Source organism: Rhamphochromis longiceps, linkage group LG1, assembly GCF_057381845.1.
Source record: "Rhamphochromis longiceps isolate RC_006_pf linkage group LG1, R_longiceps_female_GT1.1, whole genome shotgun sequence".
Classification (NCBI taxonomy): Eukaryota; Metazoa; Chordata; class Actinopteri; order Cichliformes; family Cichlidae; genus Rhamphochromis; species Rhamphochromis longiceps.
Window position 1 is genome coordinate 12543586 of NC_140557.1, and position 27108 is coordinate 12570693.

General features: G+C 38.1%; 2 protein-coding genes and 1 long non-coding RNA gene across 5 annotated transcripts in view; 1 reads left to right on the forward strand and 2 right to left on the reverse strand.

Annotated features, from left to right (window-relative positions):
- The first annotated feature begins 2542 nt into the window (after nt 1-2542).
- On the forward strand, nt 2543-7134 carry bcl2l10 (BCL2 like 10). Its single transcript, XM_085385171.1, has 3 exons — nt 2543-2694; nt 4013-4471; nt 6341-7134. Exons 1-3 carry the CDS (start codon nt 2581-2583, stop codon nt 6461-6463), a joined length of 696 nt encoding a protein of 231 aa, XP_085241297.1. The 5' UTR covers nt 2543-2580; the 3' UTR covers nt 6464-7134.
- A 5497-nt stretch (nt 7135-12631) lies between these two features.
- LOC146678335 (uncharacterized) lies at nt 12632-19801 on the reverse strand. Its single transcript, XR_014907983.1, has 4 exons — nt 19684-19801; nt 19362-19456; nt 18950-19026; nt 12632-15079 (listed from the first exon to the last, which is right to left on the reverse strand). It is a non-coding gene; the product is annotated as an uncharacterized LOC146678335 (long non-coding RNA).
- Nucleotides 19802-22455: 2654 nt separating this feature from the next.
- Nucleotides 22456-27108, reverse strand: part of trpm7 (transient receptor potential cation channel, subfamily M, member 7) — a 96679-nt gene continuing 92026 nt past the window's right edge. For all 3 annotated transcript variants that reach the window (XM_085383342.1, XM_085383410.1, XM_085383417.1), the window contains 6 exons: nt 26407-26690; nt 26136-26218; nt 24519-24724; nt 24182-24233; nt 23849-23955; nt 22456-22848 (listed from right to left, as the gene is read on the reverse strand). In XM_085383342.1, the coding sequence (XP_085239468.1) occupies nt 22736-22848; nt 23849-23955; nt 24182-24233; nt 24519-24724; nt 26136-26218; nt 26407-26690 (845 nt within the window). In that variant the 3' untranslated portion in view covers nt 22456-22735. The remainder of the gene's footprint in view (nt 22849-23848; nt 23956-24181; nt 24234-24518; nt 24725-26135; nt 26219-26406; nt 26691-27108) is intronic.

Sequence of the window (27108 nt, forward strand, 5' to 3'; positions counted from 1 at the left end):
TGTGTTTCTGTGACATCGACCTTCTCCGAAAGCCACTAACTTTGCATTTCAGATGATTGAACTTATGTCATAGAAAACATGCACTCTGGGGATTAGGTTGCTCTGTTTTACGTGTGTTTTTTTCACTTTCGTTGCTAGCCTGCATTCAGATTGTCATAAATTTATAGTGGGAATCACCCAGGGGGAAACACCAGTGTAGACAGAGAAAGGCCGTGATGTAGGGAAGGTGAAACGGAGATTGAAGGACAAGCATACAACGGGTATTACCATGAAGTGAAAGTCCCTAAAATTAACACTGAGTTTATCATCATAGTGATTATATGCATATCCTCTGTATGTTTCACTTCCTCATGCTGTTCATGGATTTGGAACGAGTAACAGATGTCACTGTTTAGTGGCGAAAAAGAAATGTCCATAAACCGCAAGTTTGCTTTCTGAGCCGTGGGAAATGTTAACAATTAACTTAATTAATCCTTGCTATCAAAATTACACCTGTAGATTTACCTGGACTTTTTAAGCCAAAAGACAAACCAAGCTAAGGAAAATGAGTTTTGTAGCCTCTGTGTCATCACAGTTTATGATATCCTGGGATTTTTAATGACAGCATAATGAGGGGGTTTGACTAACAGGCAACATTGACTTTTTTTTTAATGACGGGGACTGCAGCTTCCACGTTTTATGTCAACAAGGGTCCAAAAAGTCCAATGAGACTCGTAACTTCAATTTCATAGGATTTCAGAAATATTATAATATTTTATTTGGTGGAGAGCAGGATTTACCAACTCCTGTTTTCAACCACTTCAGGAGGCAGAGGACTGAGTGATGCAGAAAGGAATTTTCACAGAATTCTTGAAGGAAAGAAAGACTTCCTGCTGTCAGCAGATGAGATGGAGGAGCTCCAGACATTAGAGCAGGAAGGTGAAAGCTCAGAGGACATACCAATTTTTAAAGAGCCTGTGCAGGGATGTCCATTGTTTTTTTTTAGACACAATATACGACATCCACCGTCCATTGCATCTAAGAAGCAATGTGTAAGCTATAGGGCGTACACACTGAAGAAAGAACAATATAACATCCTCGACTTCACCAAAAAGTAAAATTGTTAATTTTTTTACTTGCTGATCTCTCTGATAGACATTAAATCCCCTCTGTTAAGTCCCTGCTAGTAAATGATTTAATAATTGAAAGCTACAAGTCAGAAGTCCTGGACTCCCTGAAAATCCATACACTTGATAACCAAATTGCATGTTAAGTATAACAGTTAAAATAAACTATGAATCCACTTTTTTGCTTTTTTTTTTTTTAATTTTGTTGACATGTCTTTTACAATTATTAAGTGATATTTTAATCATCAATATACTTTAACAGAAGTCCACAAGTGTTGTGGGATATAACTTGCAGTATATAATTACTGTTCTCTTATGAAACCTATCTAGTTGGGAAACGGAAGAGAAAAAACTTGGAAAAAGGAAGTGACATAAGTCATGTGCTAGTGGCAGTTCTCTGAGGTCAGTTCTCTTTGGCATAGTTTGTAATACTTGGTGTCCAGAAGACATATTAAATTCAGTTTCCTTCCTTTATTTATATAACTACACTTATTTATTTACTTTCAGCTCAACCTTTCTCTGAGAAAACACCAAGACTTACTGATCGCACTGATTTGTAACACTGCTATCTACACACCCTGTTACCATGCACATAAAACAAGTATTATACACTTGTGTAAATTATGATAAATAATGCTAGATTATATATCTATTCATCCATGTTAATTTGTGCTAGCTTGTTTTCAAACGTTGATATAAAACAAGTTTTATCTAAAACTGAGTATTCAGTATGATGGTAACTTCCTTTAAATTAACGGTCAAGATTATATTAAACTATATTTTTAAACTCTACTTTATAAGGTTCTGTAGTATGGCATCTCAAAAAAATGTCACTTTGATGGTTTATTATTTGAGTTTCTTAACGGACAGCAGAAAATGTTAAAACATAGGGTTATTTAAAAAACAAACAAACAACATTTGAAAGCCTAAATTGTCCCCGAATTGTAGAATGATCCTTTTATGTTCTGATCATGTCAAGTGTTTTCTCGTCTGGTAAAACTACTACACAAGATGCAATAGCAGCAGAAGGCCTTTGTGTCAGCTGCACTGCAGAAAAGCCAACAGCTGAACACCTGGCGATAGCGATAGCTAAAACTCTGCAGTGACCAGCATTTAAAATCCACCTGCCTCATCTTTGGTGTTTGTTGTTATTATACATGTAAATATGTACTGTTATTTGTGTATTTTACTGGTTTACTGCTCATCTTTATTGTTAACCATCCAGTTTTGTTTTGTTTTTACAATAACTTTCTACATTGTATTTATGGTCTCCATTTGTGGCAATGTAAATTTAAAAAATACCTAGGCACAAAGACATCTTTCATGACAACTACTTAACGTAAAACAATGATTTATGGATTATTTGTCACCCTTTTTTTGTACCATACCAAACCATGACCACACTTCCGCTGGTTATTCCGTGGCGGTGGTGTCTTCTTTCCACAGTCCACACGACGTTCCCAGCACAAAAATCATGTCGAGAGGCGGAGTCACGCATTCTGCATCAGCTGAAGGGAAGACTCAACTGTACCGACGCTCTCCTTCCGCCGTCTGTATGTGCAGAGAGCAGTCTGATATCGCTGGGAGGGTGAGTCTTTGTTTAATATATTTAAGAAAAACGTGTTTATTTTGCTAATTTGTGTCTTGTTAGAGAGCTACAGGAAAATGTCCACACTGGAGTGTCTTTTTTTGGTCGGTTTAAACCGGCTTTTACTGCGTAGACGTGGCTGTCGTAGCTGAGCTCGCTCTCCGTTCGCGAGCGCTCCTTTGTGTCCTCCATTGCTCTGGTGACAGATCAACGATTACTCAGCGAAGCTAAAGCCAACAACCCGGCCGACGGCTAGCTGCTACAGTAAACGGTCACGTAAAGTGACCCCACTCCCAAACTACAATCTGTTTGATCTGCGTGTCCGTTCGTTACTCTTTAAGTGGAGATAGCTGTGCGTCTTCAGCATCGCTGTGGCTTCCGTTAACAGAAAGCTAAAGCTAAACCGCAGCACAGCCTACGGAAATACTCTGCTAACACCACAGTTTCTCTTTGCCTGCGTTTAACGACACCTGACGCGGAAACCGAAGCCGACTCACAGGTCATAGTGTTTGACTTTTACGCATTTTTATGTCGAGAATGGAAAAACCCTTACGTTAGGTTGGCCGGTGTTAATATGAAAACAGCTGCGGGTGCAAAAGCAAAGCTGATGAAACTAGTTTGAAAGACCGTCTGTTGTTAATCACACGATTGAGGTAGCTGGAGACGAAAGCTAAAGGATTTTGCCTTCATAATTTTATATTTAGGTTTTATACAGAGGCTGTAATCAGTTAAGATGACTCTGGGAGATGTCAGCAGCCAGTATTCATTATTTATATGACATCAGTTCAGAGCTAAAAGGCTTTAAAACCGTTTAGTTACTGTAGTACAGAGAGGGAATACAGTACAAAGAAGACAGTTTGGTAATTTGACCATGTCATCGTGGTTGTTTGAGTCATTTTACCATATTTTTTGGTAGCTTTTATACACATTTTTTTAAAGGGAAAAAATGATCGTGTTTGTTTCCCTTTGCCAGAAGGTGAGTGTTAGCACCTTGTTTTAAATGCCGGGAAAAACCAGTGTCACATTTTCACTTTTCAAATGAAGAAGGTACTTTCAGTTGCTTCCATATTTCTCAAGGGAGTTGCCACAGCATGGCAGATCAGATGCCCTTCCTGATATAACCCTCCCAGTTATCCAGGGTTGGGATAACCGTGAGGCTTTGTAGTTGTTAATTATACAGAACCAAACACACAGTTTAGGAAGCAGTCGGCAGATTTACTGATGATAAAACCAGATCATCAGCATTTGTTCTTCATAGTAGTTCAGTGTCTCGATTGGCAAGTTCCTTAAGCTCGTCTTCTTTTCCCCTCACTTGTAGAAAATGAAATTCTGTGGGCTGTGGAAAGAGACCCTGGTTTTGGCCGAGGACTACCTGTCCTTTTGCTGCACGAGTCCACATCAAGCCCCTCCACCTCCCAGCGAATCAGCCGCTGCCATGAGGCGTCTAGGCTGGGACATCGAAAGACAGCACCAAGCTCGCTTCGACAACCTCGCTCAGACCTTCCTGGTGCAGTGTGGACCGGACCACTGCCTCAGCCTCAGAAAGGTGATGAAGGAGCTGGTTGGAGATGGACACTTGAACTGGGGGAGGGTTGTTTCTCTTTTCGCCTTTACTGGAGTGCTGGCCAGAAAGATCCTGGAGCAGAAGCCGGGGCTGGACCCTCGTCAACAGCAGGAACTGGGACAGGAGCCCATGAGCTGCAGAAGGCTGGCAGAGACCATAGCTGATTACCTGGGAGAAGAGAAGAAAGACTGGCTGTTGGATAATGATGGATGGGTAGGTGTTCCCTGAAACTGAGTCAACACAAAAACTGAAGATATGGGAGGCTTTGATTATGTCAAGAGCAAAACAGTGGATTCAAAGTGGTAGTTGTCTGGGGGATTTTTGTGTTTTGTTTTTCTTTGAATTACTGTCACTGGAAATCACCAGTCTGATAGATTGATCTGTTGTTTAGGTTTATGCCATAAGATACAACCAGGGACAAATCTCTTAGATTCTTTCTTGTTTATTACTTTGTTTGGCATCACAATGAGTGTTGAGACTACTGTGATTCTGGGAATTACAAAGTAATTGTAGACAACATGCTGGGGAATTTATGCTAAAACAACAAGATCTCAATAATGGTGGTAGGTAAAAAAAAAGTTTGTCTCGCCAAGAAATCTAAAAGATTTTAAAGTGGAGAAAAAGAGTAATTAAGGCAACTTAGAAGGATTAGACTTGGAGGAAAATTTAAAAAAAAAAAGAAAAATATAAAACATGTTCCAGTAGCAGAAGGTTAGGGTGATCACAGATGATGACTTAGCAGGGTTAAACCTGCTGGGAGGCTGCTTATTTACTGGAAAAACGTGAACTATAATGCCCTCTGGCTGAGTCCCAAAAGCCTCAACTGAACATCAGATGCTGGCTTTTATGAATGGGCTTACCCAACACACACCCACACACACACACCCCTCCTTTCTTTGGCTGGCAGCTGGTTTCAACAGACACAGCCAGATGGACTTTTTGTAGTAACAGTCAAAGCTTGTGTGTGTGTGTTGAGTTTGGCTTTAGCTGTATTGAAAGTTAGCGTGGTATGACTAGAAAAACAAGCAGCTGTCGGGCAGCGAGAACACCTGGAGCTGAGAGCAGGTGCACTCGCTGGTCAGAATGTATGTCTTCAGTCTGAAAACACGATGGAGAGATGGAAAAATTCAAATTCCAACATACTACTTCTGTTGTTGTACATTTATTTGAGTTTTATACACAAAGATGTACTGATATCAGCCCAAACAATTAAGATGACTTCTACTGATGGCAGTAGCCAATATTTATCATTGTTTATGCCTAAATTTGTTCATAATTAACATAATAGGAATTTAGGGTCGACATTGATACTTAGGCAAAAACAAATCAGCCAATAGATTAAAAATACATTTATTTTATACATTTTTTTTATGTCCTCTTTGCTCCTGGGGAAACAAACAAACACAAATGAATCGATTTTGAAGACTTTGGCCTTGGCCAACATTTAGCCAGAACAAAATTGATGCAGCTGGTAAATTTTGTGTCACAAACATCACAAAGCCTCCTGATTCAAGTTGTTCTAGTTTTCACACCTAGTTTTAGTTTTAATGTACCATAACAATCATCATAAAACATTAACAAATGAAATGATGTCGATGGTATTAAAGTTGGATGTCTGACCAGTAAACCAGTGACACGGACGTGCTTTTAAACCCGCATTATGAACATGGAGTTCATTTTGTAAATTTGGGTAATTAAATCCAGGTGTGCTCAATGGTGTGTGGTTTGGCAGACAGATCTGCACCCTGTTTGTTGTGTCTGCTTTAAAAACATAATGATGAAAACACTCAGCTCGAGGCTTCAGTTTAGGTTTGTTTATATAGCGACAAATCACAACAGCAGTTCCTTTGTACTGTCTGGTAAAGACCCAGCAGTATTGCTCATAACAAGACTTAACAAACCAATTGTTTACAGCGTGGTGGCTACCTCCATCTTTTATATACAGTCTTTGTGTGTGTGTGTGTGAGGGGGGGGGGGTACAGAGGTGTAGCTGCTTTCTCTAAAACAGTGCATTGGGGGGGATAACTGGAAGCAGCACTCGTAATAATACTGAACATGTTGTTTCTGTTTGTCTTCTTGTAGGAAGGCTTCTGTAAGTTCTCCCGCAGTGCCAGAGAAGTGAGCCAGGACTCATCCATGAAGAAAGCGCTGTTTGCTGCCGCCGGTGTCGGCCTTGCTGGGCTTACCTTCCTCTTGGTGCGCTAGCTGGCATTCTCCACACTTGATGCATCCACATATTTTAAAATTCGGCACGATTTCGTAAACGTTGGACAACGTCCGGCGACCACTCTGCAAAAAAGGGCCCTCTGTAGTGAAAGAACGTTATTTCACGATGTTACAGTAATGTTTGCACAGTCTCGGAGCCCCTTAAAACTGACATTCGTCGCTTGCCCCTAAAGATTGTAAAACCAATTTGAATGCCTTTGAAAATGTTGCAGTGAGTGAGATCAGTTTACATATCCTGGCTGATTTTTTTTTTCTTTTTTCTTTTCTTTTTCTTGCAGTGAAGGTAAAAAGCTTCAGATTTTGATTTCATGATCCTCTGCCCCTCTTTTTTTTTTTTATGGTATAGAGGCATTCCAGAGTAAAATGTAAAATTTAATATATTGTATTTATATGAAACCAGTACACTGCAGTCTGCCGTTTGTCCTGAATTCATATGAACTGTATAATTTTTGCAAGATCAGCAACGCTGTTCTGTACTCCCATGCAACGGTGCTAGATAAAACATTTCTTTGTCAACTTACCAAAAAGCAGGGACCATTCTGAATACAAATAGATTACTCCTGGGAAAAAAATAAAATTCCTCCAAATTATATTTTTACATTGTTTCTAATTTATTTTGCTTTTTTAAATAAAAGTGTTTATTAAATGTTGTCATGTTTTATTTTTTTCCTCCCCTGAATGTCTGTGCCGGAGGTCAGGAGCGTGACAGGGAAATGTAAATGACAGTCCCTCCTTTCATGTGCAGACACATTTTCATAAATAAGATATATCCTGCCGTCTCTCCTGTGCTCCTCCACTGGTGGACGCTCAAACTCAAATCCTGTTGTGCTGCACTAAAAAATGTTTTAGTGCAGCACTGAATAAAGAGAAATTAAAAAAACAACATTTTAGTAAAGTGACTACTCTCTGTATTGTTAGGAGAAAGAAGTAATAGTAATGACCAGAGGGACAGAAGTTGAATCCAGACAGTATAAATAGTTGATTTCACGATCACGTGTAGATGTATAGGTGTACACCAAGGCCTTCTTTTTACTTCATATATGTCATCAATTAAAATGTATAAGTATCCTAATTCAAAGTTAAGCTATACAAAACGAGAGGCTGCTTAGTTGCCATGTTGTGTTCAAAGTAGATGTTCTGGGTGTGACTGTTGCCACTTAGCAGTGAGAGGCTGCTGCAAAGTGATGCTCTTATCACTCTAAATAAGGAAGGAAATTGTAGGTTTGCATATTATCAACTTAGATCCTTTATTAATGTTTTGCAGGAAATTACATTGCCAGCTTTCATTGCTTCATCTGTTTACACAACATAATAAGCACATCCACTGTCTTCAAAGCCAGGTTCACAAACACCTGAAGGAATCACTGAACACATGGAGATGATCTGCAATGAGGCTCAAATGTAATTTGACAAAAATAATTTAAATGACATTCATAAGTTAGGTAGATAAGACATCTGGAGATCTTTTCAGGTGTGATATTTGCATCAGGAAGCTATAGCTGTGAAAACCACATGTAATGAAAGAAGCTTTCAGTGCAAAACAAATCATGCAGAGACATCGCAGCAAGTTTAAAGGGTTATCTTATTTTTCAGTTTCACAATAAAGTTTTTTGGACAACACTTATAAGAATTAGCATTACAAAGTGCTTTACAAAAACACCAAAGTGGCAAATAAATAGTTAAATGAAGATTCAGACCTGCAAAAAGGATCAATTATAATATACAAAGCAATTTAAATTTAAAGCATAGTAAGTGTGACATCAAGAATAAACAGTGTCACTAAATGATCAAGAACAAATTTTAAATAGCCGAAAAATCTAAAACGCTCAGCAGCAAAACATTAAACCTGTAGCAAATGTTTCAGTAAGGGAAAATTAATTAATTAATTATTTAAATCAAAATAAATGTAAAATAAGTAAAACTATTAAATGTCATTAAATAAAATATTAAAGTAGGACAATAAAAATATACAAATCAATGGGGCAGCTGTGCCTTGAAGGTAAAGCAGGTCATCCTCAGCATCTGCACAAGTGCACAAGATACTAAATGTGGGTGATTGCAGTTTAAAATCGGAAAAGTGCTTTTAGTGCACATGTAGATTACAGAAGTGCGTACAAAAAAGAGACGCATGCATTTTAGCAACTGCCTTGTGATCAAAACCACCCCAAGCCACCAAGTGATTAGTTGAGATTCAGTGCACTCACTGGCCAACCAAGTTAGTCATGGTGTCAAAGACACTGCCATCTTATTTCTGCTCTAGTGTGTCTGGGCCATTACCAAATTAGAAGAAGACGGAAAAAAACCCTAACAGAAAAAAACTGAGTCGACTTTAGTGAGGCGGGACCATTGAGCAGATTCCTGCCTCAGGATCTCAGGATGCACGCTGGTTGGTAAAGGAACAACAGCGTCTCAGTGCTAATAGTAGTTCATGAACTCTGCTTTCTGTGGTAATTTGTGTCAAAACTATATTTCCTGCTACAGCAAGAGAAGCGCCAGGTGAAAAAGGGCAATAATTCCTCATGTACAATGTATAAATTGTGCATGTAGAGAGAACGCTCCCGGTAAGGAAAAAAGACCAGAAAATACCTTTTTTTTTTAAAATCTCCACAAACAGACTGAACGATGCCATCTCACAGTAAAATGCGACTGTGATTAAGACAGCAGAAGATAACAAAACTCTGTTTTAGGAATCAAAAACTCAAAGCTTTGTGATGTTGACACAGAAAGCGGGAAAAAGTTATGCCAAAACAATTGGTACGACCAAAGATTGACAAATAAAATCTTAAAATTGAATTTTTATTGCAATACCTCTGAAATGGTAGCAGCAGAAACTGCAAGCCTTGTTTACATATTTCTTAAAACTTAGGTTTGTATAGAAAAGCATGGCCAGGTTTCTGATTCAACAGGAACAGACAATCAACCCCAGTTTGTCATGAAACATGTCTCGTTGCTAAAATGCAGAAGGAGGAGGTAGGAGAATTTGCCCCCCACCAACTCTGTTTATACCAGTAAGGCCCTCTCAAGATTTTAGCAAAACATGCTTTCTGGGTATGATTGCGTTCGTGGGAAACATAAGAAGTTAGAGAAAATGTCAGAGGTCAATTTCTTTTTCTAAACTGTGCGAGGCTTTCTCAGTGTCTAATCTGAAGATCGAAGGCTTTCAAGGGAGCAGAACACGGCCCCTGAAATGGTTTCGTGGGAACTGGGAGTTGGACCAAATGTGACCACTTCATCATGTGACAAAAAAAGCATTATTGCCATGAGAAACAGCAACTTCAACACAGATACAGAATTCACCAAATCCATTTCCCAGGAAGGGAAATCAGGTCAAAGGCTTGTGGTGGGCTGAGGCCATAGCTATACATGAGCTTTTCTTAGTAAATGAGTGAAAATAGAAAGATGTAAACCACATACACTCCAGATTTCTGGTAAAATCTGGCTGTGTTTGTGAGTGCATCCTGCTGTTAACCTAGATACATAACAGCGAGGCAATCATGGAAAGTGTATCAAACCCAAAAATATTAAACTGTGGGTGTGTTACGCTCTCAGGAGATGGAGACCTCCAGTGAATTAGCTGTATACTGACTAAACAGGGCTAGCGCGGCGTGACAGTTTGACCAGACTGAAACCGAAACTTGGCCTGCACATGAATTGATGTGTTTTTTTTAAATGGCAAATCACTGTACGTTAATTCAAAATAAAATAAACCAAATCTAGAAAAAGTCCCTCAGAATCTGTCGCTTTTTTTTCTGTACAATACCTTTAGTGTATTTATTGAAGCCATGCAAAATTTTACCTTCATACCAAGAAATAATTTTCATAATTTTTTTGTAACGTCATAAGAACAGAAGATATCCACATGACATTTTTAAGTATGAAAAAAAAAGCTCTGTTAAAACTGCATCCAAATCAGTTTTACGCCATCAACTCTGATGTTGTTCAGAATTATTCTTTAACTGAGAGCATGATTGCATTCAAGAGCAACGTTTCACCAGTTTAATCTCTGTGACGCAGTGGAACAGAAACAAGCAGGAACTGCAAACGCCACACAGAAAGACCCCGTGGATTTGAAACAAGGACCTGCTTGCTGTGAGGTAACAGTGCTAACCACCGCGGTGCCCAGTCACGAAAGGTCTCAGTGGATAATTTGAGTGTCGGCCAGCAGATGAGGATACTGCACTGAACACAAGACGACTGTGACACTTTGAGTGGGTGTGTGTGTGGGGGGGGGGGAGCAGTGACTTTTTTTGTGTGTGTGAAAAATGATCCTGCAGGCAAAATAGTCCATTTCTTTCTTGCAGTTGTGCTTATGATTTCCTTTTTTATGCCTGAATGACTTTTAGAAATATTTTAGTTTAAGATTCTCCTGACCCATCAAGAACTTATGCCACCATCACTCCTCCAACCTCCTCACAAGGACTTTGCTGTCTGTCTCTCAGTGTCAGATATATCTGCAGCAAGAGTGTCTGAGCGCCAAAGGACACCTTTTGGGACTTTTGTCAGTCACCAACTCCAGCAAAAGTTGCATCTTTTGCAGCCATGGATTACTTCATGAAGTTGCCCAAGGTCTGATCTGACCTCTACAACACTGCAGAGACTAGAGAAAAAATGCTCAGTGCATCATGGGAAGTACCCCATCATTCTGACGCTAAAGGCAGCAAAACTAAGGGATGGTTCAAGCTCATCTGATCAAGCTCTGACTTTCAGGTTTGATCATAAAAGTACCTATTCCTTTCTCCAGAAACCAAACTTGCCCACATCCTGTAATTCAACACAAAATCTGACTGTATTTGTATTATTTACAGTAATATTTGCCCTGTTGTATTCTGAACTTCATTCATTTTGCACAAGGACAATTATTTATATGGCCATTGTTGTGATATCGCAAGCTCTTTCAACCATCATAATCACTAGGAAAAAAAATCTGCAATTATTCATCTCAGTTTAGAATAACCAGGTCACCAAACACGTATCTGTTTGGACTGTGGGAGAAACCCGTCAGGAAAGCTTGCAGACTCCTTGTAGGAACACAGAAGAAGCCCAACCAATCAGCAGGCTGAAGCTTGAAGATGCCTGAAGCTCCCCAAAACTTTGCTTTACTCAACAAGCTTCAGCGTTAAAGAGGTTCCTCCACATTATCGCAGTCAGTAAACATTTACCAGCTAAAGCAGCTTACAGGAGCAATCACAAACAACAGGATCAAAGACGTGGAGAGTTTAGGCTTAACAGAGTGGAACTGGCCAGCAGCAGAGAATGACAGCGTTTATAGAAATCACAGAAAACAGATAAAGACCAACTTGTCTGTTATAAATAAGATGCGGATGTCTCTGCTGAGAGACACACAATTACAGCGTTAACAATAGAGCATTAATGGGGCACCGAAACTCTGCTCTCAGTGTAGTATGTGCATGTTTCTCCGTTACAGCCATGACATACATGCAGTCGCACTGTTTGTGAAACAGAAAACCCTGACCCTCTGATGTGGCTTTGTGCTTCCTGTTGATAGTTTTTTTAGTCTTCCAGTGAACCCGAGCATTCAAGCAGCTGCTTACAAATCCTCAGTTATTATCATGATCTGTTTATTTTATGGATTATAAGATACAAAGATTACACAGATGGCGACCTCTATAAGTGCTCTGAAAGTAGACCAAACAGGGCCATGGCTTTGCATTGTTTCAGCTGTCTGATGTCCTTTAAAAGATGGTGTCTGGTTATTCTTTCTGTGCATTAAATTTGTTTTTTTTATAGATAAAATATAAATGATGGGCACGTACTGTGTTACTGCACACAAAACAATCAACACATACTATAAGAAAATAGCTGAAATAAGGTAAAATTGGAGGAAATAATGATATATTTTAGTTTAAAATGTTGTATTTTTCAGGAATTCATTAATGCCTTTTATTCAGTTGTAGTTTATTGTATGTCAGCCTCTCCCAGTTCCACCAAACACCAAATACTCCATCAAGGAAAATAGTTTCCAGCTAATGCGCCTTTTTTTGTTCCTGGTTTTAGAAATGCCTCAACAGGACATAGCTGTTGAATTTCTGAACTGTAGAAACAATAGCAAACAATAGCAAGTTGGAGTGGTTCAGTGACAATAGGAAACACCACATCAATCTGGTGCGTCATTGTGATGCATGTTTAATTAAAGAAAAACTTGTTACACAGCAGAGAGGCGAAGCTTTAGATTTAATCCTTTCACACAGTGGAAAACAAAGACTCCATTTAAACAAATGACAACAGTGAGACTTTACTTTGATAATGCTTCATTTCAGGGTTGAAGGTGTATGATACAATAAGATTTTTAAAAAGTCATAAAATATTTGAATATATATTTGTTTGTTGTATCATATATAAACAAATATATCATATAACACAGCTTGTGTATATTTAGACTAATATCATTTATCAGATATGACAATCAGTTGAGAAAGTTTTTCCTTTCATTACAGTGACTGATAATATTATCCTGCGGATGACATCAGCCCGGGTGTGAAAATCGCTTCAATCGAGCAAATCAGAGATTCAACAGTGATTTCTTTGTTTTTATTTCATTTTTGAAAAAAAGAGCTGCAAACATGAACAAAAAAGCTAACGTGTTTGAAACATATATTAAATATGTGTCACTAATTCAAAATCTGTCTAAACCTTTAAAAAGATCAGATGACAGTGCACTCACCACACAGGTCTATCAAAATAACAGTCCCATGTGATTTTTTATGTGTGGCAAAGCATAAAACATATACACCACATATTAAAATAAAAAATACCTCCTAGAAAAAAAAGTTCACAAAGTATCTGATGTTGTCTTAGCTTCTTTAAAAATGTTACAATGCAAGGCTCACTAAATAAAAGAAAGATAAAAAAGAAAAACTATTAGACTCTTGTAACTTCTTTTGCTTATCAGCTAATGTTACAGTGTTTCTCAAACAGTGGGGCAGGGCACTAGAGTGGCCAGTTGAGAGGGGGAGGGGATAAACAGACAGTTTGTGGTAGCACTTAATAATAATGTTGCACTATTAAGCATTATTAAGGTATTAGCAAGTGCTTAATTCATCATTTATGAAGCATTACTTAGTATGCCATTTATAAATACACATATTATTATGACTGTGATTATTGTTAGCAGTGATGTATGTGGTAGCAGTGTTAGCTATACAAGGGTAACAGTAACAGAAGGATAAACATTTGTGTATATAAATGACATACCAAGGCAGATAATGCTATATAAATGATGAATTTGCTATATTAATGCTTAATAGTGTGACATTATTATAAAGTGTTGCTGAAGTTGCTAATGCTACAAATGCTAATCTGAAGCTTATTTTAAGTCAAATTCAGCGTAGATATTTCTTATTCTTAATGAACGTTAAACTTTTGTGGGATTTGTGGCACAGTAGAAAGAGGCTTGAGACCCACTGGATTAAAAGATGGATGTCACTCTCATGTCTGCACCATCAATATGAAGCTGCAGCCAGCCGCTAGTTAGTTTATCAGCGTAACATAGAGAGGACAGGAAATCACAAAAACATACCATAATCAACATCTTATATTTCATTTGTGTCGAAAGAGTCCATTTGTAACCCATCATTCAGGTTTGTTTGTTTTTTTTCACACAATACACTGTGAGGCACAAAAGTGATGATCAGATCTTTGTGCACGTTTCAAAGATGTGATAAAATGTGTTTGGTTTTTTCAGCTACACTTCAAAACTATTTAAAACTCCCTGCACTTCCTGTTTGCTTGACACATTTACTACATAGCGCTTCAGGAATATATGCAGAGCACCACAGACGACAGGAAGTGTGCAGAGACCACAGCAGCAGATCTGAATTAAAACAGTCTGCGAGTATTCGACAGTGTTCAAAAAACCATTTTGTCACAGCTGACGTGCAGCTCGTAGTTAAAACATGATACTCGTTTATTCCATAAACCGACGGTTTCTATTAAACAAGCATAATAATCAAGGGGCTAACAAGGACTGCTGTTCACCTGTGTGAGCTATCCTAAGGCAGATACATGAGAGTGACATCAGTCTCCTCATTCACAATTATTCTATTCAAGGCACAGAAACAATGTTTTTTGTTATCTAAAAAGGGAAAATCCAAATGATGAATGTAAACTAAACTTAGATATGTTTCATAATAACCTGCGCTACACAGACCTGATGAGAGCACATCTTCAGGCCAGGGTCAACTGAAAAGCTTCTCCAGTGGCATCGTGCACACACCACATGCAGTTTTTAGTGTGTGCATTCATAAACAGGAGTGCAGATCAGCAGTCAGGTCCTCTGATGGGCTCCCATCAGCATCTCATCTGCGTGTGCATTCACAGCAAACAAGTTGTCTGATCTGTGACACTTTTAATTAAGAAAATGTGTTAATGTCCCTTTCTTTGATGCTTATGTTAATTTGTTTGGATAGAGAATAGGGAAACACACAAACAAATAAGAACATCGGTCAAATACAGTCAGTGCAAATACAGCTGGCATTTCATCCTCCATCCATCCTCCTATTGGGTAGAGCATCTCTGTTTCCAGTTCTTTTTCGTTCCTTTCGTTTTTGGGACCATCGCTCTCACCTTCTCTGTCAGCTGGTTGAACACAAAGATATTTAACATTGATGTGTGGTGAGCTGTCAACGTGCCCCATCAAGTTAGTAATTCAACACATCCTGTTCTAGAAAGCAGGTTTAGTGAGAACTCTGAGTTTGTTAACCCTGATTATGAGAAAAAACCTCTTGGTTTTCAGTTCCAGAAATAACCCATGGGTCAGTTACCACAGTAACAGAGTCTGTGACGCTCGTCTGCTCACTTCAACAAAGCCTGAGTTTCTCTCTAAGCCCTCCCTTCCTGCAGATGACTGACACAGCTTCACTTCCTCAATCATACAGTCGACATCAAAGTTCACACAGCTGGGGGTTCATTTGTGACCCCAGTCGAGTATCTACAAATGCAGCGCTACAGTTGATTTGTCAGCCTACTTTGCCTGCAACATTTTACAGAAGTTGTAAAAAAAAGAAAAAGAAAAAAGTTTATTTAGTTTAAATTTTGTTTCATTGTGAGCAAGTTTTTTAACTAAAGAGTCGGGACGGTTGTGTGTTATTGCAGCTAAAACATAATATACGAGTTGGTTAAATAAAATAAAAACAAAAAAACAATATCATAGAAGAAAACACACTGAAGAGGGAGTTCAGTTAACTGACATCTGATGACCTCCCTGTACCCATGATGACGAGCTCTGACATCTCCGGAAATCTTAATGAAAGTGTGGTTTGATAATCATTCAAATAGTTCCAAGTTTTTTCAAGGGCAGCTGCAAAGGCATACACCCTACTTACTAACTTTTAATGCAACTCTATAAGCAGAAATATGACAGAAACTCCTCAGTTCAGGACAAAAACTTGAAGGGTTACGCCCTGTAGGCTTTTAAGGGGTGAAGAGTTCAACAGAAACTACAAAAGGGTGAAGAATTCAAAAAGTCGAAACATAAATATGATAAAATAAAAAGCTATTAGTTTGTTGTTAATCAAATTATTATAAAGTATTATAAGTTTGCAGGCAGCAACAAAGGGCCTCTATTACTGCAATACATAACTCAGAACAATTTTAAAATCTACATTTTTAAAATAAGAAAAAACTACGAGGATTACAGAGATGAATGTACATTTGTGTGGGTTTTAAAATCTCTTTTAATAGAAATAAGTCAAAACCATTTCAGAATCTCTCTCATATAGAAACAAAGTAACAAGTGTGATAAATGTGAACAGAACGAGGGATAAAATTAATATTGAGCAGAATGATAGTCGCTAAAAATATTTATATTTAAAGTGCATTGAGTGCGCAAGTAGAGTAGGACAGTGCTATTTACTGTTGACCAAATTAGCTTCTTCCGTTGAGGCTTAACACCTCCACAAACTGTAAACCCAGTTATCCAGTTATGTATTTGCTATTTGTTACATTTCTTTTTTTTAACCAGTCTGTTATCAGCATGAGAACAGAGCAATCATTGTGGACTTGTTTTCATCTTAGAATATAATTGACATCTTTCTGTGGACTGTGAGGCAGCTGTCAAGTGTTATTAGGTTACTCTGCACTCAAACATTTCTAGAGATGGACCGATCCGATATTACGTATCGGTCCGATACTGACCTAAATTACTGGATCGGATATCGGAGAAAAATAAAAAATGTAATTCGATCCATTAAATATCACGAAAGCACCTCACAAAACTTGCAACATGCCGTAACTCACCTCAGAACGTTAGCACGTCAGAGCAGTATGCATCACGTGATAGAGCGGCTGTGGCATGCGGGACCTGTCGGTGGTCTGGATAGCATCTGGAGCTTCGCTAGCAACCCGACATTTCATCTCCGACAAAGTTATCCCCGAGAGAAGTAAAGCAAGTGTGTAAGTCCATCTCTGAATGTTTGTAAAGCATTCCTGCGTTAAGCTTAACAAGCGATATATGGAGCGACTGCCTCTTCTTGCTGCTACTTCAATCATGAAACTGCTTAATGATCAGCTGATCGGCTTTTCTGTCTCGAGTCCGTGTCTCTTGTTTGCTTTTGGCCCACTTTGCACCAGAAAGAGGAAACCAGCGGCTGAACAACAGCAGCACATTTAAGCTTGATAAGCTGTTGTTAGAATGTATTTAATATTACTTTCTACTCCAGGATCTTTTTCTATGTAGCTGACGCTGGTAACTGTGCAGGGGCGGATCTAGCAAAGTTTAGCCAGGGGGGCCGATAGGGCATTAACAGGGAAAAGGGGGCACAAAGACATACTTTTCTTTCTTATTCTCATTTAAAAGGTCTAGCTTTTAATAAATAATTATCTGACACCCAAAGTTTTAATTTGATGTAAAATGAATAGAAGTCAATTACTGTATATAGTGACTATTAAGTCTAATATATATATACCCTAGTAAGCTATAGTACTTTTTCCTTTGGGAAGGTACCATCTGTGCAGTCTGCAATTTTGTTGAAGAAAGATGTTGAATCTATTTAATATTTCTTGAAAAATAATTGATTTCTGTGCATTTTTTTTCACACTGCATCAAATTAAGGTTGATTACGTCGATTAAGCATCATGAGGTGGAGTGTGAGGGGTGGTTCCCTATTTTTTATTTATTTATTTTTGTTGTTGCTGGGAGTTGGAACCCTATTAGTTAGGTTGCTTAATATTTATGCTAAGTACTCTTTAAAATACCAGAATAGGGAGGATGGTGTAGGTTGAAGTTTATTAGATTGATCAGTATTGCTGAACTATGAAATATTTTTTTTTTGCATACAGGTATAACAGAATAGCTTTAGTGTAGTTGTTGTTTTAAACTTGAGTATGAACTTATACAAAATGCAGCAAGATATTTAAAAAACAGTTTTGTTGATTAAAAAACACTATATCGGATTCATATCGGTATCGGCAGATATCCAAATTTATGATATCGGTATCGGTATCGGACATAAAAAAGTGGTATCGTGCCATCTCTAAACATTTCATCGCTTTAGCAATCACTTAATCTTTGTTAGGGGTTAGGTTAATGTCTCTGCTTAATGTAGACTTTTTCCCTTAATCAGAACAAACATAGACATGTAGAACAAAGCTCTGCTGCCTAAGTGAAAACACATCTTCTAGTTTCTGAAAATGTGCCTCATTATAACACGTGGCTAAAGCCTTCTGCACACATACATGGCTGTTTTGGTAAATGGAGCCTTTTCTACAAGTAGCTTTGGTTCACATCTAAACAGTGTTTTAGATTAGTGAGCTTTTAAAAACCTTCAGAAACCATCTTTGTCTTTTTTATGAGGCCAAACGATGCTGTGCTGTTGTTTCTAGACGTCTGATTGGCCAACACTTCTATACAATTAAGATTATATTGCTGCACTAATCAGTTTATAAAGGGATAAAATGTTCCACCGTCTACAACAGTCCCAAGTTTCTCATGTGGCCCCATGAGAAAATGAATTGCCCACCTCTGATCTAAACAACACTTATCATTTATTGCATTTTAATGCGGACAGATATGTTTTTCAAAAAGAAAGCGCAAAATCAAAATTTTAAAAATAACTCGTGTGCAAGTTGCCTAAGACAAACACTAACCCAATTAATAACTAATGGTTTTGAAGCAATTCTGATCTGCTGTGTCCTCATCTCAGGGTTATTCAATCCAGATTTCAGTGCCAAACTCAGAGTTTGTTTGATAAACCTGCTTTCGTAAACAGAGCCCAGGTACTTCCTTGTTAGAATGACATGCCAAAAGTTGGCTTGAAAACACGTGCCACTAAAAAAAAAAAAAAGGAAGCTAATTTATGTTCATGAAAATCATATGTTTGTTCAGCTTGAAAAGAAAACTGTACTTAGCTGGCTTTGTTTTTGAACAGCACAGTGTTCAAATTAACATAAATTCAGTTGAAAAAAGGGACACTACAGTCTGAATAAGATGTAGATCTACATTTCACTAACCTCTTCATTATCAGGAAACTCTCCCGTCTTCAGCTTGGAGTAGATTAGCTCACCGTTCACTGACACCTCAAAACTGTCTGCGATGGGGTGAGAAATTCACAAAAATGAAACTGTGTTCATATCATTTCACACACATACTGTCAGCATGACTGCTGGCTAAACTGTTTGTTTTTGTGTGGGGGGAGGATGCCACGTTGAAATACTGATTTATTCCATCTACCACCAAAATACAGATCTGTGACATGTTTCATGGGTAGGTAGAAATAAGTAAATAATAATAAAAGAAAACTGTATATGTACACTTTTTCCCCCGCACGAAACTTAAAAAGCGACAGTGAAATATGTCTGTAATTGAAATGGCATGAGTGGATTTCCACAGACAATGTATGACATAAAGACCAGAGCAGCTTACTGTCTTCTCCTGTGAGTCCTGTTAGTTTCACACCAGGAACCTGCCGGAGGAGACCAGCTAGATCCCGGTAGCGAAAAGCATAACTTCATCCTTTACTGTGCCACAAACCAACAACAAGGGAACATCAACATCAACATTTACCACACCTTTAAGCTCTAGTTTGAAATACAGAAAAAAATAAGCAACATAAATGATAAATGAAATGATGCATTTAAAAACAAAAAATCATCTCAAAGTAAAGCTACATCTTAAAAGCATAATGAATAAGTAGAAAGAAAAGCAAGCGTGCTGATACCGTGTGCACAGAATACATTAGACTTACCAGTATTCAACAGTGACTGTGGCCATGGTTTGCAGCTGCTGAGATGTAAACTCAGTGCTCAGCTTCAAGAAGTGAAACGCCTAGTCACGATCACAGTCGACTATATTAGAAGCAAACCACACCCAGTGGGAGGGTGGATGAGACTTTTTTCTTTCTTTCTTTCATACAGTTTTCAAGTGACTCTCTGTCCTGTAATGACTGCAGCCACACCTGATGTCCGACTTGTGGGGATAAAGGTTCAGCTAAGAATGTAAAAAATGCAAATCTTCCAGTTATCTGCAGTCAAAGTTCTCCTTTCAAGTATCAAATTATGGCACAGGTGAGTGTGACCAGAGGCAGCTACACAGAGGTTTCTCTGTGTGCGGACTTGATAACAAGCAGCCGCTTCTCACCTCAGGAATCTGTGAAAACAGCACAGCTACTGTTTCCTTTTGCAGAATGACAATCAAGTATTTCTATGCCTTTCATCTGCAGGCAGGGCTGCTGGTAGCTTGAGCGCACCGGCAATATTTCAAGAGTAATTTAACCCGTGTTGGTTAGATGTGCATGCTTGGAATATAACTAAATGTCAGGTGGCAGACTTTATCATGGGAACTAATCATTTTCACTTTATCTAGAAAAGGTTACAAAACTGAATTTGGCTTGTTGTATTTCTTAGAGTAGAAATATACTTATGTCAGTAGCTCCAAACACTTACACATTCCCAGTTATTAGTTCAGGACAACTATTTCAATATTCCACTCCTTTTAGTTATGTTTTATAGACACTTTCAGCGGTTTGTCCATTTTTTGGCAACAAACTCCTTTATTCACACTATCAGTTAAAATTTCAACAGGTGGGAACCGCACTCCTGTCAGCTCAGAACAAGAAGCGGTGCATTCACATCAAAACTGGACAACACAAGATTGAGAAAACAATATTACTTGGCCCCGTGAGTCTCCATTTCTGCTGCAACATTTAGCGGGTAGATTGTGGTTTACACTACATGAAAGAATACACCCACCTTGTATCACTAGTTCAGGCTGTTGCTGGCATAATGACGCGGGGAGATGTTGTACTTGACACACTTTAAACCTCTTAGCACCAACAGAGCATCACTTAAACACCACAGCCTACCAGAGTATTGTTGATGCCATGTCCATCATAACCACAGTGTATCCATCTTCTGATGGCTGCAGAATAACACACGGCACCACAAATCGTCTCAAACTGGTTCCATGAGCATGACGATGAGTTTAGTTTACTCAAATAGTCTCCAGCCGTAACATCTAAGTCTAATAACTTTAGCATCTTTGGGTTTATGTTTTCAGCACCTTATTGACTGTCTCATAAAGAATTAAGGCAGTTCTGAAAGCGAGCCCAACCCTGTACTAGCAAAATGTACCCAATAAATTGGCCATTAATTACATAATAATTTAATCAGCTTCCACTTCAAGAATTTTAGCTGCTGGCTATAATATTGGCTAATAATTATCCAACGTTTTACTAATTAGCTACATTAACTCTGAAGTCAATACCGTGAGTTAATAATTTATAGCTTATTGCTAATTTTAGACAGCTGTAATAACCGTTAATGTACAATGTTTGCTAACGATTCAGTGTCTCCGATACTATTATATACGAGTTTGAACAGTTTCCATAAGCTAACCTAGCAGTGGCTAATAATTTCCAGCTTTTAATTAACATTTTACTACTCAGCCTTAGCTAACCACTACAGTTGGCTAACCTAAATCTTGTTAATAATTTTCAACTGTTAAGTTATAATTTTAACTAGCGGTTTCACTTTTATTTTTTCGTATTATTGATGACGATCAATTAATATAATTTGTAAATTAAATTTTGCTTTCTGGTTAAGCTGTTACCTTTCTTTTTAGGTTTGATCATAAAATGTTAAGGTTCGTTAAGGTCATTTCTCCATGCACCTGACTGGCCGTCACTAACGGCGATGCATTTAAAGTGCGTTTTAACAAACCATCTGTCTAAACCCTGAATATATTTAGATTTGTTTTTTCAGAATAAGCACAAAATCCCCATGTTCATAATTATTTTGGTTGAAAAATAATAATATCATAACTTAGAATTTAAAAAAAAAAGAGCAAAATATTGATGTGTACTTACTGTAAGAGCTGCAGGCAGAAACATAAGAGTTAGAATCTGAATAGAGACCACAAATGTTAACACAATGATTATTTTAAGACTTGGGCGATGTTGCTAAAACTTTAACATTTTATTTGTTTAAAATGATATCCAGTACAAAATGTATACAGTAATACCCTTATGTTTGTCACTTCCCCTGAATAAAATATTTTTATCTGTTTAGCTCATGCCAGGTAACAGTATCTATAAGATACACTAGACTGTAATTTGCTCATACAATAGTTGATGACAAAGATATAGCAATAGTACCTTTGTAACAATAAAAACTATTATCGATATTTTGCTGGACACACTTTCAATACAATAAAATTACATACATTGTTCTGTAAAAGTTGCATTGCAATCTGCCCATACTTTACATGATCTTTAATCGTGTATATGTTTTCAATAACTAAGAGACAAAACGTTTGATACAAGTCTGTAAAAATGATCTGGTGGCAATCCGCCGTGTAGCAGTGACTCGGTTTCAGCAAGCGATCTCTTCTGAAGCTGCTGTAACAGATATACAATGCACTTAGATTTGTTCTTTTTTTTTTTCTTCTTTTTTTGGTAAAACAAGGCAACTTTTCAGACTTCTTAATAAATAAATCCTTTGCAATGACACTGTACCTGTTGATATATCCAGTTTACATATATATATATATATTCATAAAATTGTACAAAATATTTTAAAACCTTCTCCACACCCTTCCCATGTATATACTAAAAAAACAACAAAAACAAAGAGTAAGATGGTTGATTTATGTTCACACAGCATTTTGGTGGGTGGGACAGAAAAACATGACACAGTCTGCATGCACCAGTTTCGATTGAAACATAGCTATTCCAGTTCATTGCACCTTCCTGCTCCTTGGCTATGACTATAATGAATCAGGTTAGTGTCTCCTCGCACGCATCACAGCATCAGCCTCATTGATTGGCGGGACTCTTTAACGCCACCCCCGGCGCTCGGAGGTTCTTCTTGTGGGAATGTCACCTTATCTGGTGTGTAGTCGTTCCTCTTCAGATCTGATGAACATGAAAAATGGGAACAAAGTTAAAGTGTGGTCAATAAATCAGAATTCACGCAGGCAAAAAGCTTCACAGATAAGTGGCAACCTAATAACGAAACATGTATGCAATAATGTAGAATAATTTTTTTTTAAAGTAGAAATTTAATTGGCTTATAAGCAGAATAAGAGTACATTAAATACATAACAATTAAAAATCTACGGATGTGTAAATGAAAATAAAGTCTAAATAAAATGAGAATGTAAATAAATATTAATAATATTAATATTATCATCATCAGGTGTGAGGGTTTTTAAAAAAAACAAAAACAACCATGAGTCAGTGGCCAGTAAGCAACCCTGTTTGTCACCAATTTTATTCTGTTGACGTTATAACGCGACCAATGAAAGGATGTGTACGCACAAATTGACGTGTGTGGTTTCACAGTAGTATCTTCCGTGGGTGGAGAGGTGATGTAAGGGTTGAAGGTTTGCATGTGCATTTGATTATGACTGGAACTTGTATGCCTGATATGCATTTGCTTTTTGTTTATAACCCATTTAGTGTTACATATTCCAGCCCAGAGACTAGGAATGGAAATATGCAAGAAGCTAAATGTGGAACAAAGCATCTTTTTCTAATGTGAGAACAGCTGTTTTGTGAAATACTGCAAGGTTTAGATACAACTTCTGTGGTAGCTCCTGTGATATTACTGATGACTGTGTGGCAGCAGGGGGTCGGTGTACACCCATTACAATAGCACTCATCCACCTTCCATGATCCACAATGTCTGGCCAGCAGAAAAAAAAAATACTTTGTCAATAAAATCATGTATCAGCTGGGCTTTGGATTTTTTCTTAGGATTTCCCACCTCAGAAGCAGATCAAGTTAAATTGGACTACAATCCCCTGGACTCCACCTGTAATGGCTGCAGGCCCCACTGTTTGCGAACCACTCATTTCGTGTAAGATTAAAGTGAAAATTAATCTAACTAAAGCAACAATTAAATCTCTCTCACCAGGAAGTTTGAGTTTCCGACAGCAGGAGTTGCAGTGGTGTTTTGTACGGAAGTTTCGAATAGCATCGTCTCCCAGGTTTGCGGGTCCAAATATCATATCGTAAGATCTGCAGCAGGCACGGAGACATCATTTAGGACAAACTGACAGTAATGTTAAAACTGAATTAAATATGAAGACAAATTAGAGCTATTTTGTAATATACTGTACTATTTAACTTTAACTTGCTAGTTGCTCTTCTTACATTTCCTCTGAGAAAAATAAAGTATTCTAATTCTGAAATAACATCACAGATTAAAAGGGCGACTGATTTATGTGAGAAATGGAGCACTCACCCCTTCTCACCGCTCTTTATAACTGAAGGATCCGTCAAAATCTCCCCGACACCTACAGGAGGCACAAGATTTGTTTCACAGCTGACAGAGTAAAGAAGATGAGAACACCTCAGCTAACTGCTCACGTTTGTCAACTACAAATACAGATGTCATCATTTCTAAACGAGCCCTTTGTCTTGAACTCCATAACTGATTATTGATGGATCCATGTACTGAAAGTGATGGATCCTATTGTTAAATAAATGAACTTGACAGTTTTTGAGGCATTGAAAGATGAGTTGTAGTTGTATTAGGTGGGACCCATCACATGTCCTGAGGGTGTGTGAAGACATTTTACCCTGCAAGTCGAGCACCAGTAGCTCTCCCCGGGTGTACTCGTAGGTCCAGTGGCTGAAGGCCAGCATGGTTTCCTCCAGGAGATTGGTGGGGACGATCTCATCACCATTGTTGTTGTTGAACTTCCTGAACTCGCCGGTAATGCACTCCTCTATAGCGAACCACTGTCCAGCAGAGTGGCAATACAGCAAAAAGACCTCCAGGAACCTGAAAGCATATAGCAGAACAGGCTTCATTCAAAAGCAGTTTGAAGTTGTTGGAAAGGACGCAACAAAATATATCATGCATTAAGTTTTCATTATGGAGACTTGGTATTAGTTGAAAAATGAACTGCATCTAAAGTTAAACAAACCCCCCCCCCCCAAAACATTTCAAATGACAGAAAGTCTTTGGTGCTCCAGGAAACATTAGTTTGCCTTCTTAAAATGCAAATATTAACAGCAGAAATGTGGCAGCTGCTTTGCATTTTAATTTGAAAAGCAGCCAAGCCAGGTGAACTGCAATAACACAAGAAATATCAAGCTCACTAAATGGTTGGATCTCAAAAAAATGATATGAAAATACCACCAAATAACTGAATGATGTGACGCTGGTGACTGAACCCATAAAATAAAGCAATATCTATGTTAAAAACATTTTAACAAAGACTTTTAGCCCTCACGGAGCACATCACATGAGAACAACAGCAGCACTGTACAAGAAAGAAAAAGCAAACAGATCAAAAGACGCACACAAACTCTACTCACTGCCAGTGCAAACGAAACTCTTCCTGTTTTGTGAAAGCACTGCACTGGATTAATATAAGCTGACTTTTATTTTGAAGTGGACTCAGGAAATACTGGTCTGGTTGTTGTTGCTATGACTCATCAGTGGTCATTTTTAGACATTGGTTTGAATTATTGTGACTGCTGCGATGACCAGAATGATATCAGATTACACACATTGTGATGGAAAAAGAGGCTGACTGTGGCTTTAATGCTTTAATAAAAAAACCAAGAGTTTGTCCAGCTGACCAGAACTGTTAAAGCTGTAACAAACTTTTAAAAAAAGGAAGTGAAATCTTTGAGTTTTATGCTTTAAGTCCTGGAAATTGAGGCCTGCAAAACTGATACAGATGAATAGTAAGGGTTCATTTGCTTAACAAATAAAGGAATGTCGACTGGCCTGTAGTTCAGACTATGACAGTAAATAAGAACAGAGGATGAATATAATGGCTTTATCTAGCCACCATCTTCCAACAGACTATTTTTATTATGTAGATTTACAACCACTGAAAAACACCCCTGTACAAGTGTAAATAAAAATTGTCACCATGACGCACGATCAACAAGGCTCATGAACAACTTAAAGTTCATGTCGCAGATGGAAAACTTGAACAAGCTTGTAGTCAAGGTCTCAAAAATATTTGTATGGAAATATAATTAGATTTTTAAAGAACTGATACTAGTACCCAGTGATAACACAGTGACAGACATGCTCATCAAAGTGGATGTAGGATGTTGTACACCCAAGTGAATGACTGACAGAAATAAGAGGAATGGTAGGATATGAAAAATAAAGCCTGAAAGTGGTTCTGTACTTTATGGTTGAATGGGATTTCTGTGTCAGGCACACTCACCTCGGTGAATAGGGGATTGTCTTCGGCCTGATTTGGTTGAAAGCAAATGTCAGTTTCTGAGCAGCTCGTTGTTGTTGAATTTCCTGCAGTGACACAAAGCAGCACTGGATGAAAAGCTTCAAATAACCTTCATAACGCAACGTTACACAAAGCAGTGCATGTGAGGGTTGCCAACAGTGATAAACGAATAAAAATGTTAAAATATTGCCATAAATGACATTATTTTGCTACCCCCAATATGCCAGAGTAATCCACAGGTCAAAATATTTACCCTGAGACAAAGATGGAGCACAGTGTCCTCCTTGTAGATACTCTGCCATGTTTGGACCACCTCAGGAAGGAAGGATTTGACTATATACAGGTGTCCTGGTTTCAGGATGTCGTACTCTGACCAGGTACAGAGCACCTTGAGGGCCCGTCTGAGTCCTCCGCCCATCTCCTCCTTGCTGAGAAACTCTATTTTTGCACAGAGGCCCCGCTGAGCCCAGGAAGACATGCTGTTGTTGATTGTGTTCGGGGAGCTCTCCTCCAGACGGTAAACGGTCACCGGCTCCCCTGAAGGAACACAGAGCAGCGGGTGATGATTACACCTCACACTGTCACGACCTTAAAATAAACAGTAGCTTTAAAACTCATTCATGCAGGCGTATTGGTCTAATAGTGACAGGCGCTTATTTTCGACAGATTTGATTCAATGTGTCTTTAACTACAGTAGCTGCGGGTCGAGCAGCTAGTTAGGCTCTATGCTCATTTTTCCAAATTTTCTAATTGTTTGAGTTTTCACCATAATATTTGTGGATTTTTACTTGAGTCAAATCTTTTTGTAAATGGCATAATTTCCATTAATGCAAAGAAAAAAAAGAAGAAAAAAAAAAAGTACCACTTTAACCGGTAAGGAATTACAGCCATTTTAATATAAAGGCCCAATTTTCAGATGCTAAAAGATCATTGGACAAACTAACATATTCTGACT